The sequence below is a fragment of the Odocoileus virginianus genome, unplaced genomic scaffold (genome assembly GCF_023699985.2).
Source record: "Odocoileus virginianus isolate 20LAN1187 ecotype Illinois unplaced genomic scaffold, Ovbor_1.2 Unplaced_Contig_9, whole genome shotgun sequence".
Lineage (NCBI taxonomy): Eukaryota > Metazoa > Chordata > Mammalia > Artiodactyla > Cervidae > Odocoileus > Odocoileus virginianus.
Window position 1 is genome coordinate 1,910,238 of NW_027224326.1, and position 26,086 is coordinate 1,936,323.

At 42.3% G+C, this 26,086-nt stretch overlaps 1 protein-coding gene across 2 annotated transcripts in view; it reads right to left on the reverse strand.

The window, feature by feature from the left end:
• Nucleotides 1-26,086, reverse strand: part of FAM168B (family with sequence similarity 168 member B) — a 35,493-nt gene that overhangs the window by 628 nt on the left and 8,779 nt on the right. For both annotated transcript variants that reach the window (XM_020904390.2, XM_070463911.1), the window contains exons 2-5: nucleotides 25,456-25,536; nucleotides 17,468-17,551; nucleotides 2,027-2,169; nucleotides 1,721-1,898 (exon numbers count right to left, since the gene is read on the reverse strand). In XM_020904390.2, coding sequence (XP_020760049.1) covers nucleotides 1,721-1,898; nucleotides 2,027-2,169; nucleotides 17,468-17,551; nucleotides 25,456-25,525 — 475 coding nt within the window. In that variant the 5' untranslated portion in view covers nucleotides 25,526-25,536. The remainder of the gene's footprint in view (nucleotides 1-1,720; nucleotides 1,899-2,026; nucleotides 2,170-17,467; nucleotides 17,552-25,455; nucleotides 25,537-26,086) is intronic.

Below are 26,086 nucleotides of genomic sequence, written 5' to 3' on the forward strand. Positions count from 1 at the left end.
TGGAGGGCAGCACTCCCCTCGCCCCAGTACCCCCAACAAAGAGCGCTCCTGCCCAACCCTCGTGGCAAGGAGAGAGGCAGACAGGAAGGGGGATGGCCGTGACCCACAGCGCTCTCAGAAATCCTGATCATACACAAGTCAAGGCTGTATAAACAGCAAGCTCACACTGACGGCACATTTGCAGAAGCCTCTGTGCCTCCCCTTCACACAAATATACTGAATTATTTCTGTAGATGAGATGATAAAAACAAAACAAAAATATTATTTAGTCTTAAAAAGGAAGGAGATTTGTCACATCCTACAATATGGATGAACCTTGAGGACATTATGCTCAGTGAAATAAACCAGTCACAAAAGACAAACACTGCCTGAGTCCACTTATATGAGGTCCCTAGTGGAGTCAGATGGATGGTACAAAAAGGAGAATGGTGGTTGCCAGGGTCTGAAACAGAGGAAAGGGAGAGGTGTTTGATTTATAGAGCTTCAGTTCTGCAAGATGAAAAGCTCCAGAGATGTGACACAACAGTGTGATAACAGCACCGACCTCTATACTTAGAAATGGTTAACATGGTAATAAACAACTGGGAAGAAGGGAGGGAAGCAGCGAGATTTCCCAACTGTGCAAGCTTCTGAGTACCTTAAGCTAAGCTTATTTTCCCTATAAATAGAGAAAACTCAGCAGCTATCTGTGTCCACTTATAGCCAAGCACCACCTGAAACCTCACAGCCTCACCCGGCAGCTGCTCAGCCCCCTGCTCCCTGCATGCACCCACACCAGGGCCTGCCAACCCTCCCTCCATGTGCCTCAAACACTTAGTTTCTATCTGTGCCAGACTCTCCTTGGCCTCTGGGGTAAGTGTGGGAAAACCAAATAAAATAAGAGACTCTGAGCAGAAACACACGGTGTATCCCGAACCACCTTCCTCTCTGACATTTTCCTTATGCTCAAGTAAAGTCTACAAAACAAAGAGGAAACCATGTATTTCTTTAAAAATTGCAGCCATGGGCAATCCAGTCCACTGTGTGAACCTGGCCCCCCTGCACAGGTAACTTACATTCCCACAGGAGGTGACCTCACTCCTAGACATTTAACCAAGCCCTCAAATGCGCCAAGGTTCCAGGGAGATGGGTCGGTCCAAGCCATGGATCTCTTCTCTTTGGTTTATTTTCCTGACCTAGAAGAAGCCTTGGAAATAGTCTACATGTATACCAAAGGATTTCTATAAGCAGCTCTCAGTTCTGTGAACACAAGACTGGCTTTCTGCAACTCATGAGAACATCCCCATTAAGACAACCTGGCCTCCACTGGTAGCCCACACCAAAGGGAAGGACCAAGACGGTCAGCCCCCCGGATCACAGAATACGCCCCCTTCTGCTCAAGCTTTAACGTGCTCACCACAGGGATCTGGCCACTCCTTGTCCCTACAGCCAGGTACCTCAGGTTCATCAAATCTGGAGAGGGCTACCCAGTCATGTCTATGGAAAAGATACTTGGCTCATGGTTCTAAACCCCACACTCAAACTCAACTGAAGGAGAAGGGAAAAAAAGGAGAGGAAGTAAAGAAAAAGATAACATGCCATTTCCTCCCAAAGGATTAGATGTCCTTTCACACAACTCTAGCAATGAAAAGTCAAAGCCACGGGTCAGAGTTCTGATGAACTCTCCTTCCCCCAGCCCTCAGGCCATTGCCGAGAAGGCACCCCGGGGCCAAGGACTCACCCGCTGACATGGCCATAGTGGTCCCCGCCACCATGCCCATGGTGACCCCGTTGCCTCTTGGCGGAGGGATGGGAGCAGGGTACACCGTTGCTGGCATGCCGTTGGGCTGCACCACTGTCGTGTGGTGGATGACGTGAGGGGGCGCTGCATACAGGGGCTGGGTGTAGTACGTGCCTTGCTGGGGAAAGAAGAGAGACAAATGTCACAGGGTCCACACTCCGGGTCGGAGCCCCGAGGAGCCAATCCATCCCCACACACAGTGACCAGCAGACCGCTCGTGACGCCCACAGCGCACCCCAGGCCTACCTGTGCATACGGGCTCTGCTGGGGGTAGGCACTTCGCACGGGGTACACGGCAGTCTGGTAAGGGTTGGGGGAGGAGGAGTACGGCGGCACTGCCCCGCTGGTGGGGGAACAGGACACTTTGTAAGGTGTGCCAGGACTGTAACCTGAAACAAAAGGCCAAAGCCTTGATTCAGACCCACGCATGACCTGACGCAGGGAGGGAGCAGGTGTGCGGCAAGCAGCAGACACACTGGACACCTCCGTGTTGGACACACAGTCATACTGGACACCTCCACTACAATCTGGCTGCATTTCTTAAACTTGATGTGCAAGGATGTGTGATGGGGTGGGATGGAGGCAAAGGAGAACATTTAGTGAGTATATATTCACAAAGAACAGGAAAGAAACACCCATCTTGTCGGAATATGTATTAGCATGCCATTCCTGGAGCACAATTTGGCATTAAAAGTATGTGTGTCTTTTAGGCCCACCATCTGTTTCTAGAAATTTGCTTAAAGAAGGAAGCACATGAAAAGACGCTCAACACAGCAAGTCTCTGCTGTCACTGTTGATATTCAGTCACTCAGTCGAGTCCGACTCTTTGCGACCCCATGGACTGTAGCCCTCCAGGCTTCTCTGCCCATGGAATTTCCCAGGCAAGAATACTGGAGTGGGTTGCCATTCCCTTCTCCAAGGGATCTTCCCAACTCAGGGATCAAACCCAGGTCTCCTGCTTGGCAGGCAGAATGTTTACCACTGAGCCACCTATAACCACAACTGTCATTGTTGTTCGATCGCTAAGTTGTGTCAGACTCTGAGCCCCCATGGACTATAGCCCGAGAGGCTCCTCTGTCCAGGGAAATGCCAATCAAAACCGCAATGAGGTACTGCCTCACACCTGTGAAAATGGCTACTAATAATTTAAGAACGTAAATAACAAATGTTGGTGAAGATACGGAGGAAAGGGAATCCTTGTACATAGCTGGTAAGAATGAAAACTGGTGCAGCCCCTAGGAAAACAGAATGGAAGTGTCTTAAAAAACTAAAAACATGGAGAAGGAAATGGCAACCCACTCCAGTATTCTTGCCTGGAGAATCCCATGGACGGAGGAGCCTGGTGGGCTACAGTCCACGGGGTTGCAAAGAGTCAGATATGACTGAGAGACTTCACTTTCACTTTCAACCCTCAGCTGAGAAGACTTTCAGCTCTTGTGTTTGCTATTGATTGTTTTCTTGAGTTCTCAAAGACCTGTGACCATATTTTTCTTAAGTTGCCTGTTTTCTAATTGCATCACTTTACACACTGTTGTCTAATAATATGTGGTATTTAGAATGCCTTCTTAATTATTTTGAGCAGCCATTGCCTGTATTTTCTTAGCACCTCCTTGGTTTTCTTACGTGAACTCATCTGACAGGGAAATGCAGCTTTTTTGTTTGCCCTCTCTGCATACTGGACCGTCTGAGTCAGTGTTCTAACTAATCCCTGATGGTCTCTGAGCTACTGTTCTACCAGACTCAGTAGTTATGTGCTTCAGGAATTTTTCGGTAGAATTGGTCCTATTAGGAGACTCTTGGTGTCACCTTTGTTATCTTAAAAGCTGGTTCCTTCGCTGAGGCTCTTAATTTTTTGAAAACTTGATTCTATTTCAGCTGAAAATTGGCAAGGCTATTTAAAAAATTGAGTGAAGCTGTTTAAGAAATTGAAAAGTAATCGCAAACAACATTGGGTAGTTGTGACTTTCAGTTCTGTATCAGTTGAATTTTTGTGCTCTTTTCCCTGTGTACGTGGTGGTTCTATTTTTCTCCAATAAAACTTTTTATTTAAAAAAAAAAAAAACTAAAAACAGAACCACCAAATAAACCAATGATTTCACTGTTCGGTATTGTGCCAAAGAAAATGAAAACACTAATTTGAAAAGATACATGGACCCCAATGTTCATAGCAGCATTATTTACAACTGTCAAGATATGAAAGCAATCTAAGTGTCCATCAACAGATGAAGATGTATTAAATGCACACACACACACATATGCAAGCACACAATGAAGTATTACTCAAACATTAAAAAAAGGATAAAATTTTGTCGTTTGCAACAGCACGGATGGACTTGGAGGGTATTATGTTTAGACAAACTGCATGATATCACTTATATGTGGAATCTTAAAAAATACAAATTAGTGAATATAACTGATAAACCAGACTCACAGATACAGCACCAGTGGCTCACTGGGGAGGAGAGAGGAGGGGACAGCATAGCAGAAGGGGACTTCAGAGGTATGAGCTATTGTGTATAAAGTAATCTACAAGGACACACAGGGAATACAGCCAATATTTTACAGTAACTAGAAATGGAATATAACCTTTAAAAATGGTGAATTATTTCAAATTTAAAAAGAAATAAGCATAGATTTAAACAAAGTCTCAATGGTAAGCATGCTCATCCCCAGTGTTGTTAATTGCAGCAGAAATAAAAGGAAAAACTTGTCAAACAGTAGGGTTTTATGGTAAAGACTCCTGGGTCTAAGGTAGCAGTTGAACACATACACTTGCCTTTGTCCCCACCCAAAATTACAATAAAGCAGATTAATAAATAAAAAGACATAAAGCCATGAAGATAAGAAGGGAAGAAAAGACATTTTGGAATCTAAAAATCTTAGAACCTTTAAGAAGCAGAAATGGAAAATGACTTAGCAAACTCAGAAAAGCTACACTTTTAGCCAGCAGTGAAGAGGGTCAAGCAGCAGCCTGACAACAGAAAAGCCCCTCCCCAAGACCGAAACCCCCTGGAGGAGGGCAGGGCAGCCCACACAGTGTTCTTGTCTGGAGAATCCCATGGACAGAGGAGCCTGGTGGGCTACAGTCCATGGGGTGGCAAAGAGTCAGACACACCTGAGCGACCAAGCACACACACACACCAGACCTAGGAACTGTCAGCACCTGTTTCCAGGAAGTGAGGAAGGACCACAATCTGGAAGACTGGTTGAGAATCTACCTGGTAAGCTGTAAGCCGCCTGGCTCCCCTTCCTAACTCCCCATCCCAACAGAGAGCAGTTTTCTCCAGGGAAGGTAAGAAAGGGTCTCTGAGCTTTTACATTCACAGCAAATTTATTCATACAGACTAAGCCCAAAAAAGCTAGTGGAGGTGATGGAATTCCAGTTGAGTGTTATTTCAAATCCTGAAAGATGATGCTGTGAAAGTGCTGCACTCAATATGCCAGCAAATTTGGGAAACTCAGCAGTGGCCACAGGACTGGAAAAGGTCAGTTTTCATTCCAATCCCAAAGAAAGGCAATGCCAAAGACTGCCCAAACTACCACACAAATGCACTCATCTCACATACTAGCAAAGTAATACTCAAAATTCTCCAAGTCAGGCTTCAACAGTATGTGAACCGTGAACTTTCAGATGTTGGAGCTGGATTTAGAAAAGGCAGAGGAACCAGAGATTAAATTGCCAACATCCTCTGGATCATCAAAAAAGCAAAAGAGTTCCAGGAAAACATCTACTTCTGCTTTATTGACTATGCCAAAGCCTTTGACTGTGTGGATCACAACAAGCTGTGGAAAATTCTTAGAGATGGAAATACCAGACCACCTGACCTGCCTCCTGAGAAATCTGTATGCAGGACAAGAAGCAATAGTTAGAACTGGACATGGAACAAAAGGAATGGTTACAAATCAGAAAGGAGTATGTCAAGGCTATATATATTGTCACCCTGCTTATTTAACTTATATACAGAGTACATCATGAGAAATGCTGGACTGGATGAAACACAAGCTGGAATCAAGATTGCCGGGAAAAATATCAATAACTTCAGGAATACAGATGACACCAGATAGCAAAAAAGAACTAAAGAGCCTCTTGATGAAAGTGAAAGAGAATGGAAAAGTTGGCTTAAAACTCAACATTCAGAGAACTAAGATCAAGGCATCTGGTCCCATCACTTCATGGCAAATAGATGGGGAAACAGTGACAGACTTTATTTTGGGGGGCTCCAAAATCACTGCAGATGGTGACTGCAGCCATGAAATTAAAAGACACTTGCTCCTTGGAAGAAAAGTTATGACCAACCTAGACAGCATATTAAAAAGCAGAGACATTACTTTGCCAACAAAGGTCCATCTAGTCAAAGCTGTGGTTTTTCCAGTAGTCATGTATGGATGTGAGAATTGGACCATAAAGAAGGCTGAGCATTGAAGAATTGATGCTTTGAATTGTGGTGCTGGAGAAGCCTCTTGAGAGTCCCTTGGACTGCAAGATCTAACCAGTCCATCCTAAAGGAAATCAGTCCTGAATATTCATTGGAAGGACTGATGCTGAAGCTAAAGCTCCAATACTTTGGCCACTTGATGCGAAGAACTGACTCACTGGAAAAGATTGCAGGCAGGAGGAGAAGGGGACAACAGAGGACGAGATGGTTGGATGGTATCACCGACTCAATGGACATGAATCTGAGCAAGCTTCAGGGGCTGATGATGGACAGGGAAGCCTGGCGTGCTGCAGTCCCCATGAGTCACAAAGAGTTGGACACGACTAAGCGACTGAACTGAACTGAAGCCCATCAGCAAACTGTGGTACAACCAAACAACGAAATACTACTCAACAACCAAGAGGGTAGAAGTGCTGGTACACATATTAATTACATGGGATAGATCTCAAAAAAAGAAAATAAGCAAAAGAAGTCAGACAAAGTGACACATGACATGAAACTCCAAGAAAGACCAACATAATCCACACAGAAAACCAGTGAATGGTACCCAGGGGTCAGAGGGCATGAGGGCAGCTTCCATGGGAACAGTCACTCAAGTGCGGTGGTGTCACACTTCTGTGTACAATCTGTACACGTGTCTAAACACACCAAACTCTGCGCTTTTAAGGATGGCTCATCTGCAAATTATACCTCAAGAACACTGCTTTCAAAAAAGTCTGGGAAACCATTTCTCATTCACTAGAATATAGCCACTATTCTGTTCTACTACCTTCTGCTATTTTTCAGGCAACTTCATAATTCCATTTTCCCAAAGCTTTTTACCTTTCTCAGCAAAGAACTGTCCCAGGTACCTTTTACAGTCTTCCAGGGAATTGAACTTTTTTCCAGTAAGAGAATTTTGTAAAGACCAAAATAAATGGAAATCCAAAGGCGTAATGCCTGGTCAATCTGGTGGATGAGTCAGCACTTCCCAGTCAAGCTGTAACAATTTTTACCTGGTCATCAGAGAAACGTGTGGTCTTGCATTATCCTGATGGAAGACCATGCATTTTCTGTTGCCTCGTTCTGGACACTTTTTGTCAAGTGCTGCTTTCAGCTGGTCTAGCTAGGAGTAGTATGTGTTGGAATTGTTTGGTTTTCCAAAAGGAGTCCATAACAGAGGACTCCCTTCCAGTCCCACCATACACAACATCACCTTCTTTGGATGAAGACCGGCCTTTGGTGTGGTTGGTGGTGGTTCATTTTACTTGCCCCACAATCTCTTCTGTTCCACATTATTGTACAGTATCCACTTTTTATCGCCCATCACAATTGTTTTTAAAACAAAAGACTGAATGTTTTCACTATGTTTAAGTAGAGAATCACATGTGGAAATACAGTCAAGAGGTTTTTTATCTTATGCAGGACCCAAACATCAAAGAGATGAACAAAACCAAGCTGGTGCAAATGATTGTCAATGCTTGATTCAGATATATTGGCTGTCTCCTGAGTAGTATAATGTTCATTGTTCTCAATGTCTCAATATGACTGCTATCAACTTCCACTGTTAGACCTGGCCATGGAGCACTGTCCACCGAGAAACTACCCTGAAATTTCACAAACTACTTCTGACACATTCGATCAGTCACAGCACCTTTACCATATACTGCACAAGTCTTTTTTTGCACTTCAGTTGCGTTTTTACCTTTCTTGAAATAATGAAGCATGATATGCCAAAAATGTTGCTTTTTTTCCCACCATCTTCAATATTAAAATGGCTACAGAAAAATTCACCAATTTTGATAAGCTTTTTAAAAATGCATGCTGATATGACAGCTGTCACAATACAATCTAACAAAATTGTTTTGAATGAAGTTAAAGACAACTAAGTGCTCCTAGAACTTACCTTATGTGGAAAGAGGAAAAAAAAAAAAACTTTTTGGCTAACCCAGTACTTTGAAATTCATTAAATATGATATAAGTAAAAACAATGCCAAAATTTGAAGACATCAAGCTTTAATACCAATTCTGGGTTAAAAGAGAGGAGAATAAACAGACTTTTAGGATTTGGAAAAGCAATTTTAAAGACAAGAGCAGTTAAGTCCCTCTCTCTAGCTACTCACCTAGCAGCATTTAAGAGAGAGAAAAAAGGAAAGTGATGGTTTCACAAGTATATACATATAAAAATCCATCACACTGAAGCTTTAAATATGTGTACTTAACTGTACATCAATTATACCGCAATAAGGCAGCAAAACATTTTTCTTTAATTATGAAGAAAACGGTAATTACAAAAGGCACCAACTTCTAACCATGCAACCATGCACTGACACTCCCAGAAGACGGCTCAGTAACAGCTCCTAATCAGAGAAGGAAATGAGACAGCGGCGCCTGGTGGATGCGTTTGCGACCAGTCACAGATGGAAGCACTGTATCACGGCAGAGTGGCTATTCACCAACACCAGACGCCACGCTCAGGGCCAAGAGGACCCATCAGAGGAGGTCAGAGCAGGCCCAGCCCTCTGGACAAGGCACTGCCTTCAGGGAAAGAGCGCACTGACAGAGTCGCACTGACACGGCAGGCAAAAGCAGGCGCAAGCGCTCTCAAGAGGGGAAGGCTGTGAATGAAGGCAAAGTCAGTCTGGGCAGCTTCCTCTTCCCATTTCTCAAAACCATGCAGCAGCAACATCCTTGGGTTAGTAACTCACAGAACACTGCCAAACGTGGTCCCAACGGCCTGAACTAAGAGACCCTCACAGGAGTCTAAAAAGCGGGAGACCTGGGTTCGGTCCCTGGGTCAGGAAGATGCCCTGGAGAAGGAAATGGCAACCCGCTCCAGTACTCTTGCCTAAAAAATCCCATGGATGGAGGAGCCTGGTGTAGGCTACTGTCCATGGGATCGAAGAGTCGGACACAACTGAGCGACTTCACTTTCACAGGAGTCACTAAACTTCTATCTGACCAAAAGGATACCAGTTTTTTATAAAAATGTCAGACAATCAAAATAGTCACAGAATTGCATATTTAGAGAACAAGTGCTAAGGCTTCAAACTTGAAAATCACATTCAGAACCTCTGGGGCTAGCCAGTTTTCATAGGTTGAAAAGAACCAGCAAGGTGCCCTTTCTTCACTGTACAATTAAAAAATATCCATGACATAGATGTAACAACTGGAAATATAAATACTGATTGTAGTATTTGATACTATTCAACAAATTACTGTTATTTTTCTGGGTGTGGTGATACATATTTTAAACTCATCATTTAAAGATAATATTGTAAAACTGACAACTATGATATCTTGAGACTGGCTTCAAATAAGATAGGGGAAACTGATGGGAATACAAATGAAAAAAAACACCTAGAAGCTATTAACTGCTAAGGCCAGGGAATGGGTAGGTGGACCCCATACTGTTGTGTACTTGGGTATATTGTAACTGCTGAGGTTACGGTGTGGGTAAGCGGATCATACTACTGTGTACTTATGTATTTTTGTTATTAGAAAATTTTCACAATAAAAGGCTTTTCAAAGTGTTTTACAAAGGTGATATAAACTTATGGATTAAAACAGATGAGACATAATGAATTCAACTTTTTAAACAAATTCAACATGTAAATTCTGAATAGATCTTGTTTCCAATTTTTTTTTTTAATTTTTGGCACAACTGGGCAAATTTAAAGATGAGCTATCAAATAACTGAGACAATTACAGCGTCTAAGTATGATAACTATTGTGGTCATGCAGTGGAACGTCTTCATTATGTTAAGGGCCATACCGAAGGACAAAAGCCTGGAAGACTAACTCTGATCTTGTTCAGAACACACACGCTCTCTCTCTTTCATACGGTAGATAAAGCATACGTGGCAAAATGGTTAACTGATGAATCTCAGTGCTGGATATTACGGATTCACTATACTGTTCACCCAATTATTCTGCATATTTGAAAATGTTTTGTAGGAACATAAAGTGAAAAAAATAATGCCTTCGGATTGTGGCACAGAGCTCAGAGAGGATCTAAGAAAACGTCCCAGGAAACAACGGTCATGCAGGAGCTAAAGGGACAAGGAAGGAAGTGAGCAGAGGTCCACCACTACCAAGAAATGAACACGAAAGCTCGCTGAGCCTTTAAGAAGGCCATTAATTTAGGACAGCATGGTCTTTAGCAATCTGATCTGATTAACTACAAAAGCAAATAAAGGTAAAATATGTCAATGGTCAATACATACAGCCAATGTTCTATAGAAAGGCACAGCTCTATAGGATGAACTATTTCATAAAAAGAACAGAAAACGGAGAAACTGTATGAGTAAGTGAAAACGCACAAGCAACACGTCCATGACCTGAAAGAACAATCAGGAGAAAAGAGCCTCTAAAAACCATTCAATATTCAACATTGAACAGTCAAAGTTCAACATTCCTAATAAGAAAGTCCATGTCCATTCTGTCACTATGCTAACTTCAGCAAGAGCCTGAAGCTTGGACTGAAGAGGAAAAGGAAGCTGTTCACCTAAACAAGCCTCAAGGACACAGTATAAAGCAAAGTTTGGAAGATCTAAGTGCACACCCCTCCAGAGTCTGAGCCTCTGACTCAGAAGCACTCCTTCGCCCCACCACACCCACTGAAAAAAGGTGAAGTCCTTTATTTACCACAGTCAACGATAGGCCAACATAAGATGTCAAGCTGTTTTTTTTAAGAGAGGCTAGAGGCCTACTGTGGCAGAGGTCCATCCAGCTGGACTGAGGTCTCTTAATCACCTGAAGTGTCCTTTTTAACATCTGCCTCATATGTACATTTTACTGAAGATAAAAGATGACTAACAGTGTACTTAAAATGTGCACATCTCATATGTGTAAATTTCACCTAAAATCAAAACCTAAAAGAACTGTTAATAAATATAAACAATATGCACACTGAAATAAATGGGGGAAAGTGTATCAATGTCCACAGCTTACTTCAAAACACATGAAAAAACAAGGCCCATTTCAGGATGGACGGAGTAGAATGTTTAATTTTAAAAGCTGATTTTAAAGTTTGACTGTAGAACCCTGACAGTCCATTTATCCATGTTCACTGAGTTTCTCCAGCTTCTCTGTATACTGGAAAAACGATCACCCACTATTTCTACTAATTGTAACAATGATTTCTCATATATATATTATCCTACTGCTTATTCTTATAACTGTGAACTATGTCCTCAACTTAGAAATTGATTTTGGTTTTTCGTATGGGCACAAATATTACATCACTTTTTATCCAACACTGGAGACAAATCAATTTCAAGGGATGCAAACATGTCTCTCAGTCAATTAAAAACCAAATGTGTGTAGACACATTCCTTTTTCTTTTATATAGCACTAGATTCATTGTGTCACAACAAACAACCTCAACAGGAGTCTTACAAACTTAAAATTAAAAAATACAAATAAACACATATACATCTCCTAATATCAAAAACAGAAAAGCCTTTGTGAAGTAATTTTTAGATGTGCCAATGACTCAAAATACAAAACCAAATACATTCATTGCTTGGTCTTTCAAAAACAGTAACAGCTTTCCACATGCTCCTTTCCTATTCATAAGGATACCACACCGACAACCCGTTAATCACAGCCTTGTTCCTCCTCACTCTCAGGAAACACTTCCACAGGCCGACTTTCTCTCTGGGCAGAACTCACGCACAGACAGGGCCACGGCTCGCCGACTGCGAACTCTAAGAGAGCCTTTTACTCGGAAACAGATCATTTCCCCCTCAAGTACTGCATACCACACAGATTTCATATACTAACTTTCCAAGAATAAGACATTTACTTAGGAAATATGGGAATTCAGAAACATATAGAACATGTGGGGAGGAAAAATCTGCATCAAACATAGCATCATGAAATCTCAGAACCCAGAGACAGAGCACCAAAGAGAAGCCCAGCTCAGTCAGCCAAGCATCAGAAAGATGCTGGGTCTTCCTGGTGGTCCAGTGGTTAAGAATCCACCTGCCAATGCAGGGGACAGGGGTTCAATCCCTGGTCCAGGAAGATCCCACATGCATGCAGAGCAACTAAGCCTATGTGCCACAACTACTGAACCTGTGCCCCAGAGCCCATACGCTGCAACTGCTGAAGCCACATCCTACAGCCTGTGCTTCACAAGAGCAGCCACGGAAATGAGGACCCCGTGCACCACAATGAAGAGTAGCCCCCGACGCCCGTGCGCAGCAACAAAGACCTAGTGCAGCCAATACATACATAAAAGTTTTTAAAAAGTATAATGACATTCACAATGGCAGCAACAAAACTGGCAAATAATTCAGCAATGTTCCCAAAATTTTAAGGGGAAATAACTGTCAGCCTAGAATTCTATATCCAGACATACTAACCATGAACTGTGAGTGCAGAATAAATTGTCTTCAGACATGAAAAATCTCAAAACTATGATTTTCCAATATTCTCTTGAGAGATTACTGAACAAAGATCCTCCACTAACACCAAGGAATAAACTAAAAAAGTAGACAAAGAACCAAGTGGAAGGGAAGAGGTGTGAACTCCCTGCGACGATGGAGGAGGAGGAGGACCCAGGGTAAGCCCCAGAGCACAAAGGCCAGAAGATGAGAGAAGGTTTCAAAAAGACATCACCGAGAGGGGAAAACACAAACATCTCACATGGCCTAAAAAGCTGCGAAGAGATTCCACCCTTGGGCGGAAGTTGAGGGTTTAATTAACTATGTAGTTACAGAATCTAATAAAGGACACTAGGCCCAGGGAAGAACAAAGCAACGGCAGAAGAGAACAGCCACACACTCACAGTGGTGAGCAACACTGACATGGTCACAGTAACAGAGAGGATGGGGGCTCCTCTCCAGTCGCAGTGCGCAGGCTTCTCACCGCAGGGGCTTCTCCTGCTGCAGAGCACAGGCTCTAGGGCGCCTGGGCTTCGGTAGTTACAACATGCGGGCTCAGGATTTACTGCTCCCAGGCTCCAGAGCACAGGCTCAATAGCTGTGGTGCACAGGCTTAGTTGCTCCACAGCATGTGGGATCTTCCCAGATCAGGGATCGAACCCATGTCTCCTGCACTGGCAGATGGATTCCCCACCACTGAGTCACCAGGGAAGCCCTATCCATTTTAAATACAGCAATGTGCACATGTCCATCCAAACTCCCTAACTATCCCTTCCCCACATCAACCACAAGTTCAAAGGGAAGCTTAATTTTTAAACAAATCTGGGATCTTACTTCATGGACATAAATCTGAGTTCAAACAGAAAAAAAGCAGCATATCATAAAGCATTTCCACTTATTGAATATTCCTCTCAAACAAATAGTAAGACCAGTTAAACACTGAAATAAACCAACAGTTTAATCAACCCATCACTTTACTAGATAGATCTGCACTTACATAACTATTTGCATACTGATCTCACTTTTAAGCTTCTTTCTATTATACTACCAAACTGTCCTCCAAACAGGTTTCCCTAATTTATCCACCACCAAGCCATGCATGGAAGCAATCACAGAAGCCTTTGCATCACTTTTAGCAATGTTTTCATCTTATATGAAGTTAGTTACAGATACTGCTGGCTGTATATGGGAGTAGAAAAGAATCCTGAATGTGTGCCTGAATGTGCCTTGGGAGTAAGATCACGTGTTTGCTGCTGGAATCCACAAATAACACAGCTGAGGAGATATAATGATGCATTAAATAAATGACAAAAATTAAACATCTTTCCCAGGAGTGACACAGTCAGGATTTGCGCCACATCTTGCTAACACAACAGCCTGAACTCCTTCCAATATATTGTTCTGATTCCAAAAATGGACATTCCTCTCTGGATGTACATGTAGTCAGCCTACTATGCTTGTTCATGAGAATGCAATTAATATCACCCTCATCTCCAGATTCTGAGCAATGGAATCTTTCAGCAAAAGACATGATCTCTCATTGTTAAGGTTCTCTAAACCCTCCCTATGTCGCCCTTGTAAGAACTAAGATATAAACAGTGTTAGGGCTGCAAAAGTGCTTTAAAGGCCACATACACATACACACTCCATATGCTACACATCAGCTTTTTCTGAAAATCTGGTGGTGAGAGAACCAGAAGATTGAGAAAGCAGCAGAAATAGAGAAAAATTTTTATTTTTTTACAGTGACAAATTTTGACTTAATCAAGAGATAAGAAAAAAGGCCCACTAAAAAAGGAAATTTAAAAATTCAAGTTATAAAAATACTGAAAGGATCTCAGAAAAAGCAGGGACATAGTTGTAGCCCAGACTCCAGTCAGGTGGCAAAAGTACTCAACGGGACACTGCTGGGACTTTCAAAGTACCATTTTTTTTTTTTTGCAAATTTTACATACATCTTTATTCCCAGCATCTCCTAACCATCTGAAGATCTAGCAATGCTGGGCCAGCAGTGTGGCAGTTGACAACCATCCAGTACTCAGCAGGGGACACCCGCTCAAACAAGGCAGGTCCTCTCGGCAGCCACCTTGCCCATCAGGCCCACTACTCCCACCTGCAGGCCCCAGCTTCTGGGTTAGAGGGACAGCCTGAGAGCAGTCTTGGAAAAGAGGCAAGAAAGGACCCACTTCCCCACAAGAAAGAAGAGGAATGGCAGCTGCTCTGCAGGCTGGCATGAGGAGAAAGCAATCAGACAGCAGCACCAGCCCCTACACACCAGACTCCCTCTGCAGGCCAAGCAAAGCAGCCTGACCAGCCTCAAATAAACCTGAGGCTCTTTGTGTAAAAGAGTAAGAAAAAACTGGAAGCTTTTAGTACATTTTTACATTAACTTGTACCACAGAGAAAATGAGTACAGTGAGCTACACTGGAGAATTCTAGAACAATGACACTTTCTGGAGGTCTGCATGCATGATCACATATAGCAGAAAAACTAGTACTTATACAAAACCTAACTTCAATTCATTCCTACCACCATACAGAAATGTTAGCCTAAAATGGGTCATATATCTAAAAGTAAAATCTAAAACTGTAAAACTTCTAGAAGAAAACTGTTGTGATGTTGGGTTAGGCAAAGATGTCTTAGAAACGATACCAAAATCATGATCAATAAAAGAACAAAATGATAAACTGAACTTAGTTAAATTTTAAACCTCCTTCTCTTTTAAAGATGATGTTGAGACTGAAAAGAGCCACAGACTATGAAACAATATTTGCAAATCATATATCTGATAAAGAACTCTCAAACCCAATAAGAAAACAAACTTAAAAACAGACAGGCAAAAAAAAAAAAAAAAAAAAACAGACAGGCAGAAAAAGATGTACACATTTAACCAAAGTCAAACAGGCACATGAAACAAGGTTTAACATTATTAGTCATCAGATAAGTTCAAGTTAAAACTACATTAAGATGTCACTACACACTCACCAGCAAGCCTGGAATGAAACAGGATGACTACCAAGTACTGGCAAAGACGTAGGGGAATCTGCACGCTCCCCACTGCTGGTGGCAACATACGACATCACAACCCCTTTGGAAGGCAGGCTGGCAGTGTTACACAGTTAAACATACACCTGCCTGCCTGAAGCACTTACTAAGAGAAATAAGAGTTCATGTTCATATAAAGAATGTACACAAATATTCATAGCAGTTTCATTTGTGACAGCCCCAAACTGCAAACAATCCAAACGTTCATCAACTGGAGAACAAATAAGCAATTAGTGGTATTTCTGTACAACAGAACAATAGTAAGAAATGAACCACTGATATAAACTACAACGTGGATGTCAAAAATTGTCAATGAAAGCCAGCACCCTCCAAAATACATTTTATATGATTCCCTTATACAAAATTTTAGATTAACTACAAGTGATCTGCAGTGAGGGAAAACAGACGAGCTATTTCCTGGAGCCTAGGCAAGGTCACACAGGGGCAGGAGAAAACTTCTGGGGATGAGGAATGAGTGGACACATGAAACTGAAAGGATGCCATACATCGTATTGAGCACCCTCTAAATACATGTAGCTTACTGAGAGTCATACCTTCAGACGTGGTTTTTAGAAAGTTAAACAAAATATGTCTTACAAAAGGAGACAGTAGCACCATTTAGCTGTTAAAGAACACAGTGAATAGTAACAGGGAAAAATACTGCTTTATCCCAGGGAAGGGATGTTCCCTTACAGATCCCAAAAGATGGCACAAAGTAGCAGGTATTCTAGTCCAGGTGTAAGAGAAAGACTGCGAATAAAAGCCATGCAAAAACAAAACAAAAATATTTTTTTGGAAAGAACAGGTCAATGTGGCAAAGACCTAGGAATTTTAAGTTGGAGACTCTAGGCTTCACTGTGTCTTAAGAATCACAGGAAATCATACTGCAAACATTATTCAGGTTTAAGGCCAAGGAACACGAAGTCAAGGAGAGAAAGCTTGGAAGCAAAAAGACCAAGCCAAGACGGTCTTTCTTTGGGTGTGAGCTACAAGGCGAACAAAGGCAGTAAGAATGGGATTGGAGTGGGAGACATGGGCAGAAGGAAGGAAGAATCTTATGACTATCAAACCAAGAACTCAGGACAAGGACACTGCTGCTGTCTCCTCTTCTGTCAAGTTAACTCTGTGAGGCCACAGTTCCAAGGGACAAAGATGCACCCCACCAGACTCATGAGGCTGAGCCTTTGGGTCAGAGAGTAGGCCACCACAGTTGCAGCAGAATCATAAAGTCCATTCTGGGTGAATAAAGTCTGGAATGCGCCAACAGCAAAATGAAGGCTCACAGAGGAAAGTCCCATTTAAGAAAAACTATCCTTACAAGGTCCAGACTCAAACAAATTCCACTTTCAACTGTACTGATTTCTAAAACCTGAAAATATTCCTATGGACCTTACACAGAAAATAAGACTTTCTTTTAAAACCATAATCAAAGTGCTAAAGTACTAGAGAGAGATCAGTTATCTCTAAAAATGTTAGTAACATGGAAATTCTACCCATTAACATGGCAAGATGATCTTTAGTTTCTAGTAATCAACACTATTTCATAAATACATACAAAGTCTGGCACAAATAGTTACTTGTACCAAGCTATGACTGGAATGAAGTTCTGTGTTGTGGAAGGACATCCAAAATGCAATATACAAGGCTTTAAGTGCTATAAGAATTAAGTTTTTATTGTACTTATCAAGAAGACTAATCCTATGAACCAAGAAATCAATACAAACCCCAAATTCCAATTCTATAACCACTCTTCTTGAAATTCATCCCCTTTACATTCTCCCACAGTCACATTAACAAAACACTTTTACCACCCAGCACATGTGGGCTTGCATACCTGCTTGGAAGGTAGGATTCGCTCCAGGGTACATGTTGGGGGAGTAGGCAGGAGCTGCTGCTGCATAGCCCACTGGGAAACCAGCTGGAGAAAAATAAAGAACAGTGCGATTTTAGAACCATGGCTCCCAGAGGCCTGCCTGCCCTTACCTTCTTGGCCACGCCTACCAGACTCAGGTCAGGAGCCCAGCAGCAGTGTGGGCGCGCAGCAAGCCGTCATCAAGGCCCCTTCCTCAGGGCTGTGAGGGGCCACGGCCACAAACACGCCGTTCCAGCCCATGGGCGAGTGCCTACAGCTTTCTGTGACTGAAAACACTTGACAGAAACGGAATTAAATGAAGAAGGAAAAACAGAAGCCCAAAGTGAAGTCAGAAAACTCACGCTATTTCTGGCAGTTTTACTCTAGAGTTTACTCACATAGCTCATTACTTAGCAAGATGAGTAAGAGTGCTAAGAGCTTCATGCACTAAAGAGGCTTGAACCATATACAAGTGTGTATACACATGGAACTGTGAACAACCAACTTCACAATCCATTTGCAAGCAACCTGACTTTTATTAATACAAATGAGGGATCCTCAATATGACTAAATCATAACCACTTATCAATCATGTGAACACAAAAGAAATTTCAGTCAAAACCAGAGGGGCCTCAGTTATCTGCTCTAGGGCCCTCACAGTTCAACTGGACCCAGTTACAAGTCACTGGGGCAATACAGGGCACAGAGCCAAGATCTGCTAGTCTTCACTAATGACACAACTAGTTGTGAGAAGCTATAATCCCTTCAGGAAATTCTAACTTGCAGGGCTCTAATCAACAAGGTTGAGAACCACTGTCCCTTCCTGTTGCTGCCCACTGTTCTGGCCACAGAACTGTCCTCCTGGAAATGCCCTTTGGCAAGCACCATGAACTGTCTCCAACATCTACTCTACTTCCTGCTGGCACACAGGGGCTGGAAAGCTAAATATTACATTCTTCTCTTGCAAGAAATTGGAAGTGATCTCAAATCCTAATCACCTCATGAAAACAAAACCTTCAGAATAGCAAAAAATACCATTAGCTAAGTAAAAAAGACAGCTTTTCACAAGAAACTTGCAATCCACTTTCACAATCCACTTGCAAATTATTTAGTCAATGAAAATACACTTAATATGTAAATAATTTTTACAGTTAAAAAAAAGAGAAAAAACAATCAACAGAAGACATGAACAGAGAAAACTGCCAACCACACTTCTGACTTCAGACTGGTGCAAATCCAAAAGGAGACAACACACTGCTGGCAAGGCTGTGGGGGAGACTACAGACTCACACACTTCTGGTAGGAATACAAAGCAGTGGGATTTTTTTCCTACAGAAGGAGGGAAATCAGCAGCATCTTTAAAGTTACACTTGCATTAGAAGATGTAGTATACATACTGTGAAATATTACTCAGCCATTAAGAGAATGAAATAATGCCATTTGCAGCAACATGGACACACCCAGAAGTCGTCATACAAAGTGAAGCAAGACAGTGACAAGTATCATGTGGTACCTCCTACATGCGGAACCAAAAAAAAGGAAAATGATATAAAGGAACTTATTTACAGAACAGAAACAGACTCACAGACTTAGAGAAGAACTTATGGTAAACAAGAGTAAAGTTGTTGCTATACGTAAAACAGATAACCAACAAGAACCTAATATAGCACAGAGAACTCTGCTCAATATTCTGTAATAACCTAAATGGGAAAAGAATTTGAAAAAGAATAGATACATGTATATGTATAACTGAATCACTTTGCTGTAGACCTGAAACTAACACAACATTGTTAATCAACTATATTCCAACACAAAATTAAAAAAAAAATTTTTTTAAAGAATAACAGGAAAAAAATTACATCTGCATGCACTCGCTCCCCTGGCCATTTCACCTTAAGGCAATTTCCACAAACACAATCCACTGCAGCATTACTGGAATAGCAAAATCTTTCAAACAACATATCCATCCAAAGAACTGGTTGAATTAAACTATGAAAACCCCACAACTTGGGAGACATACGCAGCAGTATTACATAAAACACAAAGAACAAGGCAAAACTTCGTGAACTGACAGGGAACAATGATTAAGTTGACAAAGCAAAGCGTACACCACCACCTGCACCTCCATTCCACAAGCCTACTCAGCCTCAAGGAGGAAGGAGGCTGACAGCGTTCCGCAGCAGCACACTCTCGGGCCACTTCTGCCTGCTGGGGCCCCCCTGCCGACGCTACCGCAGGGCTCAACGAGCCAGCTGACTGCACATGTGACCACAGTCCTGAGTCTCCCTCCCCAGTGCTGCTTCCACCACCAGATCCTTCACAAGTGTCATCCACAACAGTGATGTCTGCACGCCTAATTCCATCTCAGTGTACAACGCCCTTTGTGTAACAAAGGAGAAATTAGAATATTTGGACACAGTTGGCCTGGGGGCATGATATGGCTGAATGTCAATGTGCCCTCCAAAACTTATTTTTTGAAACTCTAATCCCCAGTGTGGTGGTATTTAGAGAAACTCAATTGTGGTAGTCATTTTACAACATATACATACATTAAATCATCACATACACTTTAAAAAACCCATGCTGTACAAACTAAACATATACAATCTTTTCTTATCAATCATACCTCAAATTGGGGGGGGGGGAGACAGCAACTGGACCACCTATACTTTTTAATACACCATGTATTACATTCCATGAAAAAAATACTAGGAATGGTAAGGCACAGGACCATATATGGGTGAAAAAGATAACAGACCACAGATCCAGAGCCTGCAACGTGGTCTTTAAAATAACTCTGTATTTCTTACTTTGAAAACTAGAGCTCAGGTTTGCTCTGAGCTGCTGCAGCTGTTGAGGAGACCTGTGCACAGTGTTTTAAGTCTTTGGTCCATCATCTTGCCCCTGCCCTCCACCACCCAGGCTTGCTCCACTGTAACCTCAAAGTCCAGAGGGGAATCTGGGAGCAGGAGCGGCAGAGGACCTGGCGGAGCTGCAGCAACCCTCCTCCTGAAGTTGGGGGGGGGTACCCTGGGCAAGGTCCCAGGGCTGTACCCACGGGGGTGAGACTCAGTCTCCTAGTCTCCTAACCTTACAGTAGTAGTAATAGTGGACTCACTCTGTCATGTCCAACTCTGTGCCACGGACTGTAGCCCACCAGGCTTCTCTGCCCATGGGATTCTCCAGGCAAGCATACTGGAGTGGATTGCCATTCCCTTCTCCAGAGGATCTTTCCAACCCAGGAATCCAACCCAGTTGGTCTCCTGCATTGCAAGCAGATTCTTTCCCATCTGGGTTACAGGGAAGACTACCTACCTTACAGTAGGTTCCAGTAATATTTAATTGAATCTCAGGCTCTAGGGATTAAAACTGGTCCACAGGCTCATGGAACCCTTGATTCAGCCAAGTCCCTCTGTCCTCCTTCCTCTCTTAGATAAAGTACCAGGGAGGAGGGGACTGAGATGGGACCGGAGGGACCCCTGAAGCGCTGGCCTCAGTTGACTGAAGAGGTCGGGACCCGCACTGTCACAGGTGCCAGAGGCCTCTTAGGGCAGAATCCAGGGGTACAGTCAGGAGGTGGTCCCTGTCTCATCAAGGGAATATTGATCACCAAAGGAGTAGGGAGCAGGCTGATCCTGCTCCCTAAAAAGATGTGCTCCTTCTTCCCCTTGGTGGGTGAGCTTTAAGGCTCCAGTCGCCCCCATCCAGTTCTTTCCAGGTCCCATGCACCTCTGGCAGCCTTGCAAGTCTGGCTTCCAGTTGCAGAACTCCCCAGGCTCCAGGGACAATCTAGGCTGCAGAGATGGCCCCTGCAGGTTCAAGTCTAAGAAGTGCTGCCCCTTCGGTGTGGAAGTGGAGGGAGAAAGGGTGAATGTAGTAATGGGGTAGGGTAGAGAGAGGTGAGTGCCCTAGGAGCCTCTGAGAGAGAAACCCCAACCCCCTGCAACTACCCATTGATGCCACGGGTTTTCAGAGCCTTTTGAGAAGAGGCGCCTCTTCCCTTACTTCTGTGTTGAAAAACTATGCAAAACCAACTTTTCATTCTCTTGCTGCTTTGCCAGAATTTTTTTTTTAATGTTGTTCTTGGCTTACCCGGTTTTCAGTTCCCTAAATAGCAGTTTTGAGCTGTCCAAGCTATTTAAAAGTGTTCTCCTTAAATTGAGACTAAACCCTACTCTTTTGGAAAAACTACCTTCGCTTCAGAGGAGATATTCTTTTCTTCCCATTCCTTCCTTCCCTGATGGTCCAGCACCTAAGGCTCCGTGCTCCCCATTCAGGGGCCCCAAGTTCTATCCCTGGTGAGAGAACTAGATCCCACACGCTGCACCTAGCAGTAAAGATCCCACATGGCTGCAACTAAGACCTGACACAGCCTAAATAAAAAAAAATTTTTAAATGAAGCCAAAGTCAAACAGCTCGTGAGCACTAAGAGAAATAAACACAAAATAAAATCACATCTAGTCATTTCACAGTAAAAACACAGATCCATTAAAAGCAGCAAGGAAATACTAATTTCAAAGAAACAAAAATGACAGAAACCAGAGGACAACATAACTCACTACCTTTAAACTGCTGAAAGAAAATAACTGCCAACCTAAAATTGTACACTCAGTGTGGCAGGCAAAAAAAAAAAGGAACTCCTCAGACTCCTCAGAAGAACTATCATCAAACCCCTGGAACCTATAAATGTTATTTTATTTGGGAAAAGGTTCTTTGTAGATGTAAGGATCTCAAGATACTCATCACAGATTACAGGTGGTCGGGGCCTAAACCCAAGTGTCCACACTATGCAACACAGATGAGAAGCAAATGATGTAACCATGAAAACAGAAGCCGGAATGACATGTCCACAAAGCAATCTATGTCAAGGAATGCTGAAAGCCACCAGAGACTTCAAAAAGCAAGAAAGGATTCTCCCCTCCAGCTTCCACAGCATGTGAGGCCCTGTCACACCTGGATTTTGGCTTCTGGTTCCCACAACTGTGAGAGAATCAATTTTTATGGTTTTAACAGCAGTCACAGAAAACCAGTACACTCATCAAAAATAGGCTCAAAAATGAAAGCAAAATAAAAACATTTAACAAAGAAAATTCACTGCTAGCAGACATGCAGTAAGAGTGGAGGAAGAGGGGGAAACTAAAGGGATTTATCCCAGTAAAAGGAAAATGATCCCAAATAAAAAACACAGAGATACAGAAAGCAATGAAAATAATAATGTGAGTTAATGTTGACTGCACAAAATAAAAACAGTAATGTCTTAAGGCATGGCAATGATACACAAAAGAAGAGAGGGGGCAAAATGTGTTGTAATTGTTAAGAGTCATCACTAAATAGTAATTTTTTCAAAAATTAACAGAAGGAAAAATTTAATGTAAAATATTTGGTTAATCCAAAAGAAGAAAAAGAAACTGAACAAAACAAATACAGGAGCTATGAATTAGAAAACAATAATAAGATGGTGTATATGAACACAATTATTGTCATCCCTCAGTATCCTAGGTTCCAGGACATGATACCCAAAATCTACAGGTATGAAGGACAGTATGTCAGCTATCAGTAACTACAATTAGAAGATGTTCCTTTTTTCCCATTAAATGTAAATTTTAGAAGATTATGGACAAACCTCTCCATCTGCTCGTATTAAAGTATAAGGTAAGGTAAGGTGAAGTCACTCTGTCGTGTCTGACTCGAGACCCCACGGACTGTAGCCTACCAGGCTCTTCCATCTATGGGATTTTCCAGGCAAGAATACTGGAGTGGGTTGCCATTTCCTTCTCCAGAGGATCTTCCCAACCCAGGGATCGAACCCAGGTCTCCCGCATTGTAGGCAGATGCTTTACCGTCTGAGACACCAGGGAAGTCTCATTAAAGTATAAAAGTATAGAATGGTATAAAAGCATAAAATGGTATAAAGGTACTTTCTTTCCTTGTGATGTCTTGTTTTTGGTACTAAAGTTATCCTAGCCTTAAACTTCTGCAGGCACATTATTTCACTGTGTTTAACTCCAATTTCCATGCAAAATACCTGGAGTGGCTTATTAGTTTTCTATACGGAACTTTTGCTGATCCAGAGAGTTTTATCAAAAGCAAGGAGACCAAGATACTAAAAGCAAGGCAAGAGATAGGTATAAAAAAATGACTAAAATAAGAATCAATTATAAAATGTTAAACATTTAAAATTTCAGAAGTTTCGTTTTATATTTAACTTAAAGACCAAAAACAAAAAAACCCTAAAAAAGTACACAGTAATGGTATACGACAGGCAACCAATATTTCATTACATAGTCTATCATGTAATGCTAACACCATCAGGTTTTACCTATTCCCCGATTTCAGATCTACACAGGATTCTCCTCAGCAGATTATCTGGAACTCTGTTTAAACTAATGCAAATACATTAAAGACAGGAGGTCTTACCACTAAATTATCTTTTACCAATTCTAGAAAATCCTGTCACTATTTTTCTTCTAGTCTCTCTACTTAGTCCTTCTGGAGCTTTTAATTCTCCCCTAAACTTCTCACCCTAACACCTCTATTTCTTAACCAGTCTACTTCTCCCCTTCCTTATGCTGCATGCTGGTCCCTCCTTTAGCAGTGTTTTGCCTGCGGTTTAACTGGAATTTTGTTCAAGTTCTTTTTTTCTTCTTTTTTCATTCAGTTCCAGTTGGTTCTTTTTGCTATGATTCTTTCTTTCGCATCTTCAATTACTATCAGCACGCTTGTCTGATGTGGTTTCTACCTGATGTTTTATTCCTGCTATCTATCACGACTGGTGACTCAGGCATGATGCACATCACGGTGTTCATTATGATTGCGACGTACCAAGCAGAACTGTGTGGGAAGCCCGCCTGACCTGGCCTGCGAACACCTGCCCTCACACAGATCTGCATTTGCTGCTGTCAGGGGCTTCAGGGGACAATGCAGCCTAGAGACTTTTTTTTTTGTTAGTTTCTCAATTTATGCACCCCTTGGAAGGACAAGTAATTCAAAGCAGAAGCCAAAACATCCTTGAATGGTTACAAATTCTTAGAAAACACTTCCTTCCCAGAGCCCAAGCTGAAATGAACGTCTCCATGGAACCAGTATGGATTGATCTACTTACCTCTCTTATGGGAATATCACTCTCTGGAGGAATCAGACTAATGAGGGGTCCCACTCCAAATCCCAGCCTTACAAGAACGGAGACTTCACTTCGTCCCCAAAAGGGTTGCTAAAACCCACAAAGAACAAATGCCCCTACGGTAGGCAGATCAACTCAATGGCCAGATACTCTGGTTTTTACGTCACCTTCATACTTAGCTGTAGAAAAGTCTTACTTTCTTGTAAAAGTTTAGTTAAACATTTTTGAAATGCTTCTTCAATTTTTCAGGGGTATTATCTATGGTACCACCATATTATCTAAATCCAAAATTGTAATATTACATTATTCCTTTCAATTAGGGTAACCATTTGCTATTTTTGACCCCCAACTCCTATTCTCCCAAATTTTGCTTCACCCTATTTCAGCCCATGTTTGACTAGTAGGCTTCATTGAGGTGGAGAGTGTGGCTCGGGCCGAAATTCATCAGTAGACTCCCCTCCCGATCCAGGGTGCTGGCATGAAGAGAAGTCCCAAGGGGCCTTCCCACAGAGCCAGATGCAGAGACTCACAGCCAAGCGAGCGGCTGAGCACCACACAACCGCAATAGGGAGAAGTGCGGCCTGTGCCCCACACTGTGACAGCACTGAGGAAGTGAAGCTGAGCGCAGGAAGTGAAGAAACCAGACCTGGTCCCCACCCTGGCAGCCGTCAGAGCAGGCTCTGACCAAAGCCAGCCCAAGCTCCTGATTTTTCAGTTCCATGGACTGACACATTTTCGTCCTTATCTAACCCACTGGAGCTGGGTCTGTCCATCAAAAGCATTCTTAATGACATAGAAATGGACCATGTATTCAAAGTTTAATAATGGAAACAAAATTTTACGTGCTTACCTGGATAACCAATTCCTTTGGCATTTGCATAGGGTACCCCAGAAGAACCCGGGCTATAAACAGGATTCATGATTTCAAGAACTAAAAAGGGAAAAAAAGTGATTTAGCCAAGCACTTTTGTTCTCAGGTTTTTCTCCATCACCAGTCTCAAAAAAGCAGGTAGCAAGAGGCCTTTCTCTAATCTGTTATGAAATGCAGAAACAAGGCACTCCATGCTGCTGCTAACCAACAAGAGAACAGAAAAGGAATGCCAAAGCCCTAACGGGTGCCCACCAGGACACTGTATGCTTTGCTTTATAACTCTCGAGTCCATCAGAAGCTAAGGGAAAAAAGTGTTCATGTCCCTGTTTTTCAAAACAGTTAAAAAAAAAAAAAACTATAAATAATCTAAACGTCTTTATTACAAAGAACAGTCTTAACCAGATCTATCCAGCGCATGAAATACCATGCAGCTGCTTTTTTTAAGTGTTTAAAAACACAGGATGATATAACGATAACTGGGTAAAAGGGGAGGGAGCACAATAGTTTAATGCAGTATGATCCCAAATGTGCACCTACACATACAGGCAAGTACACCTCCAGCATAGACAGAAAAAAATCTGGGAGGAGAATAAAGCATGAACCGTGACTG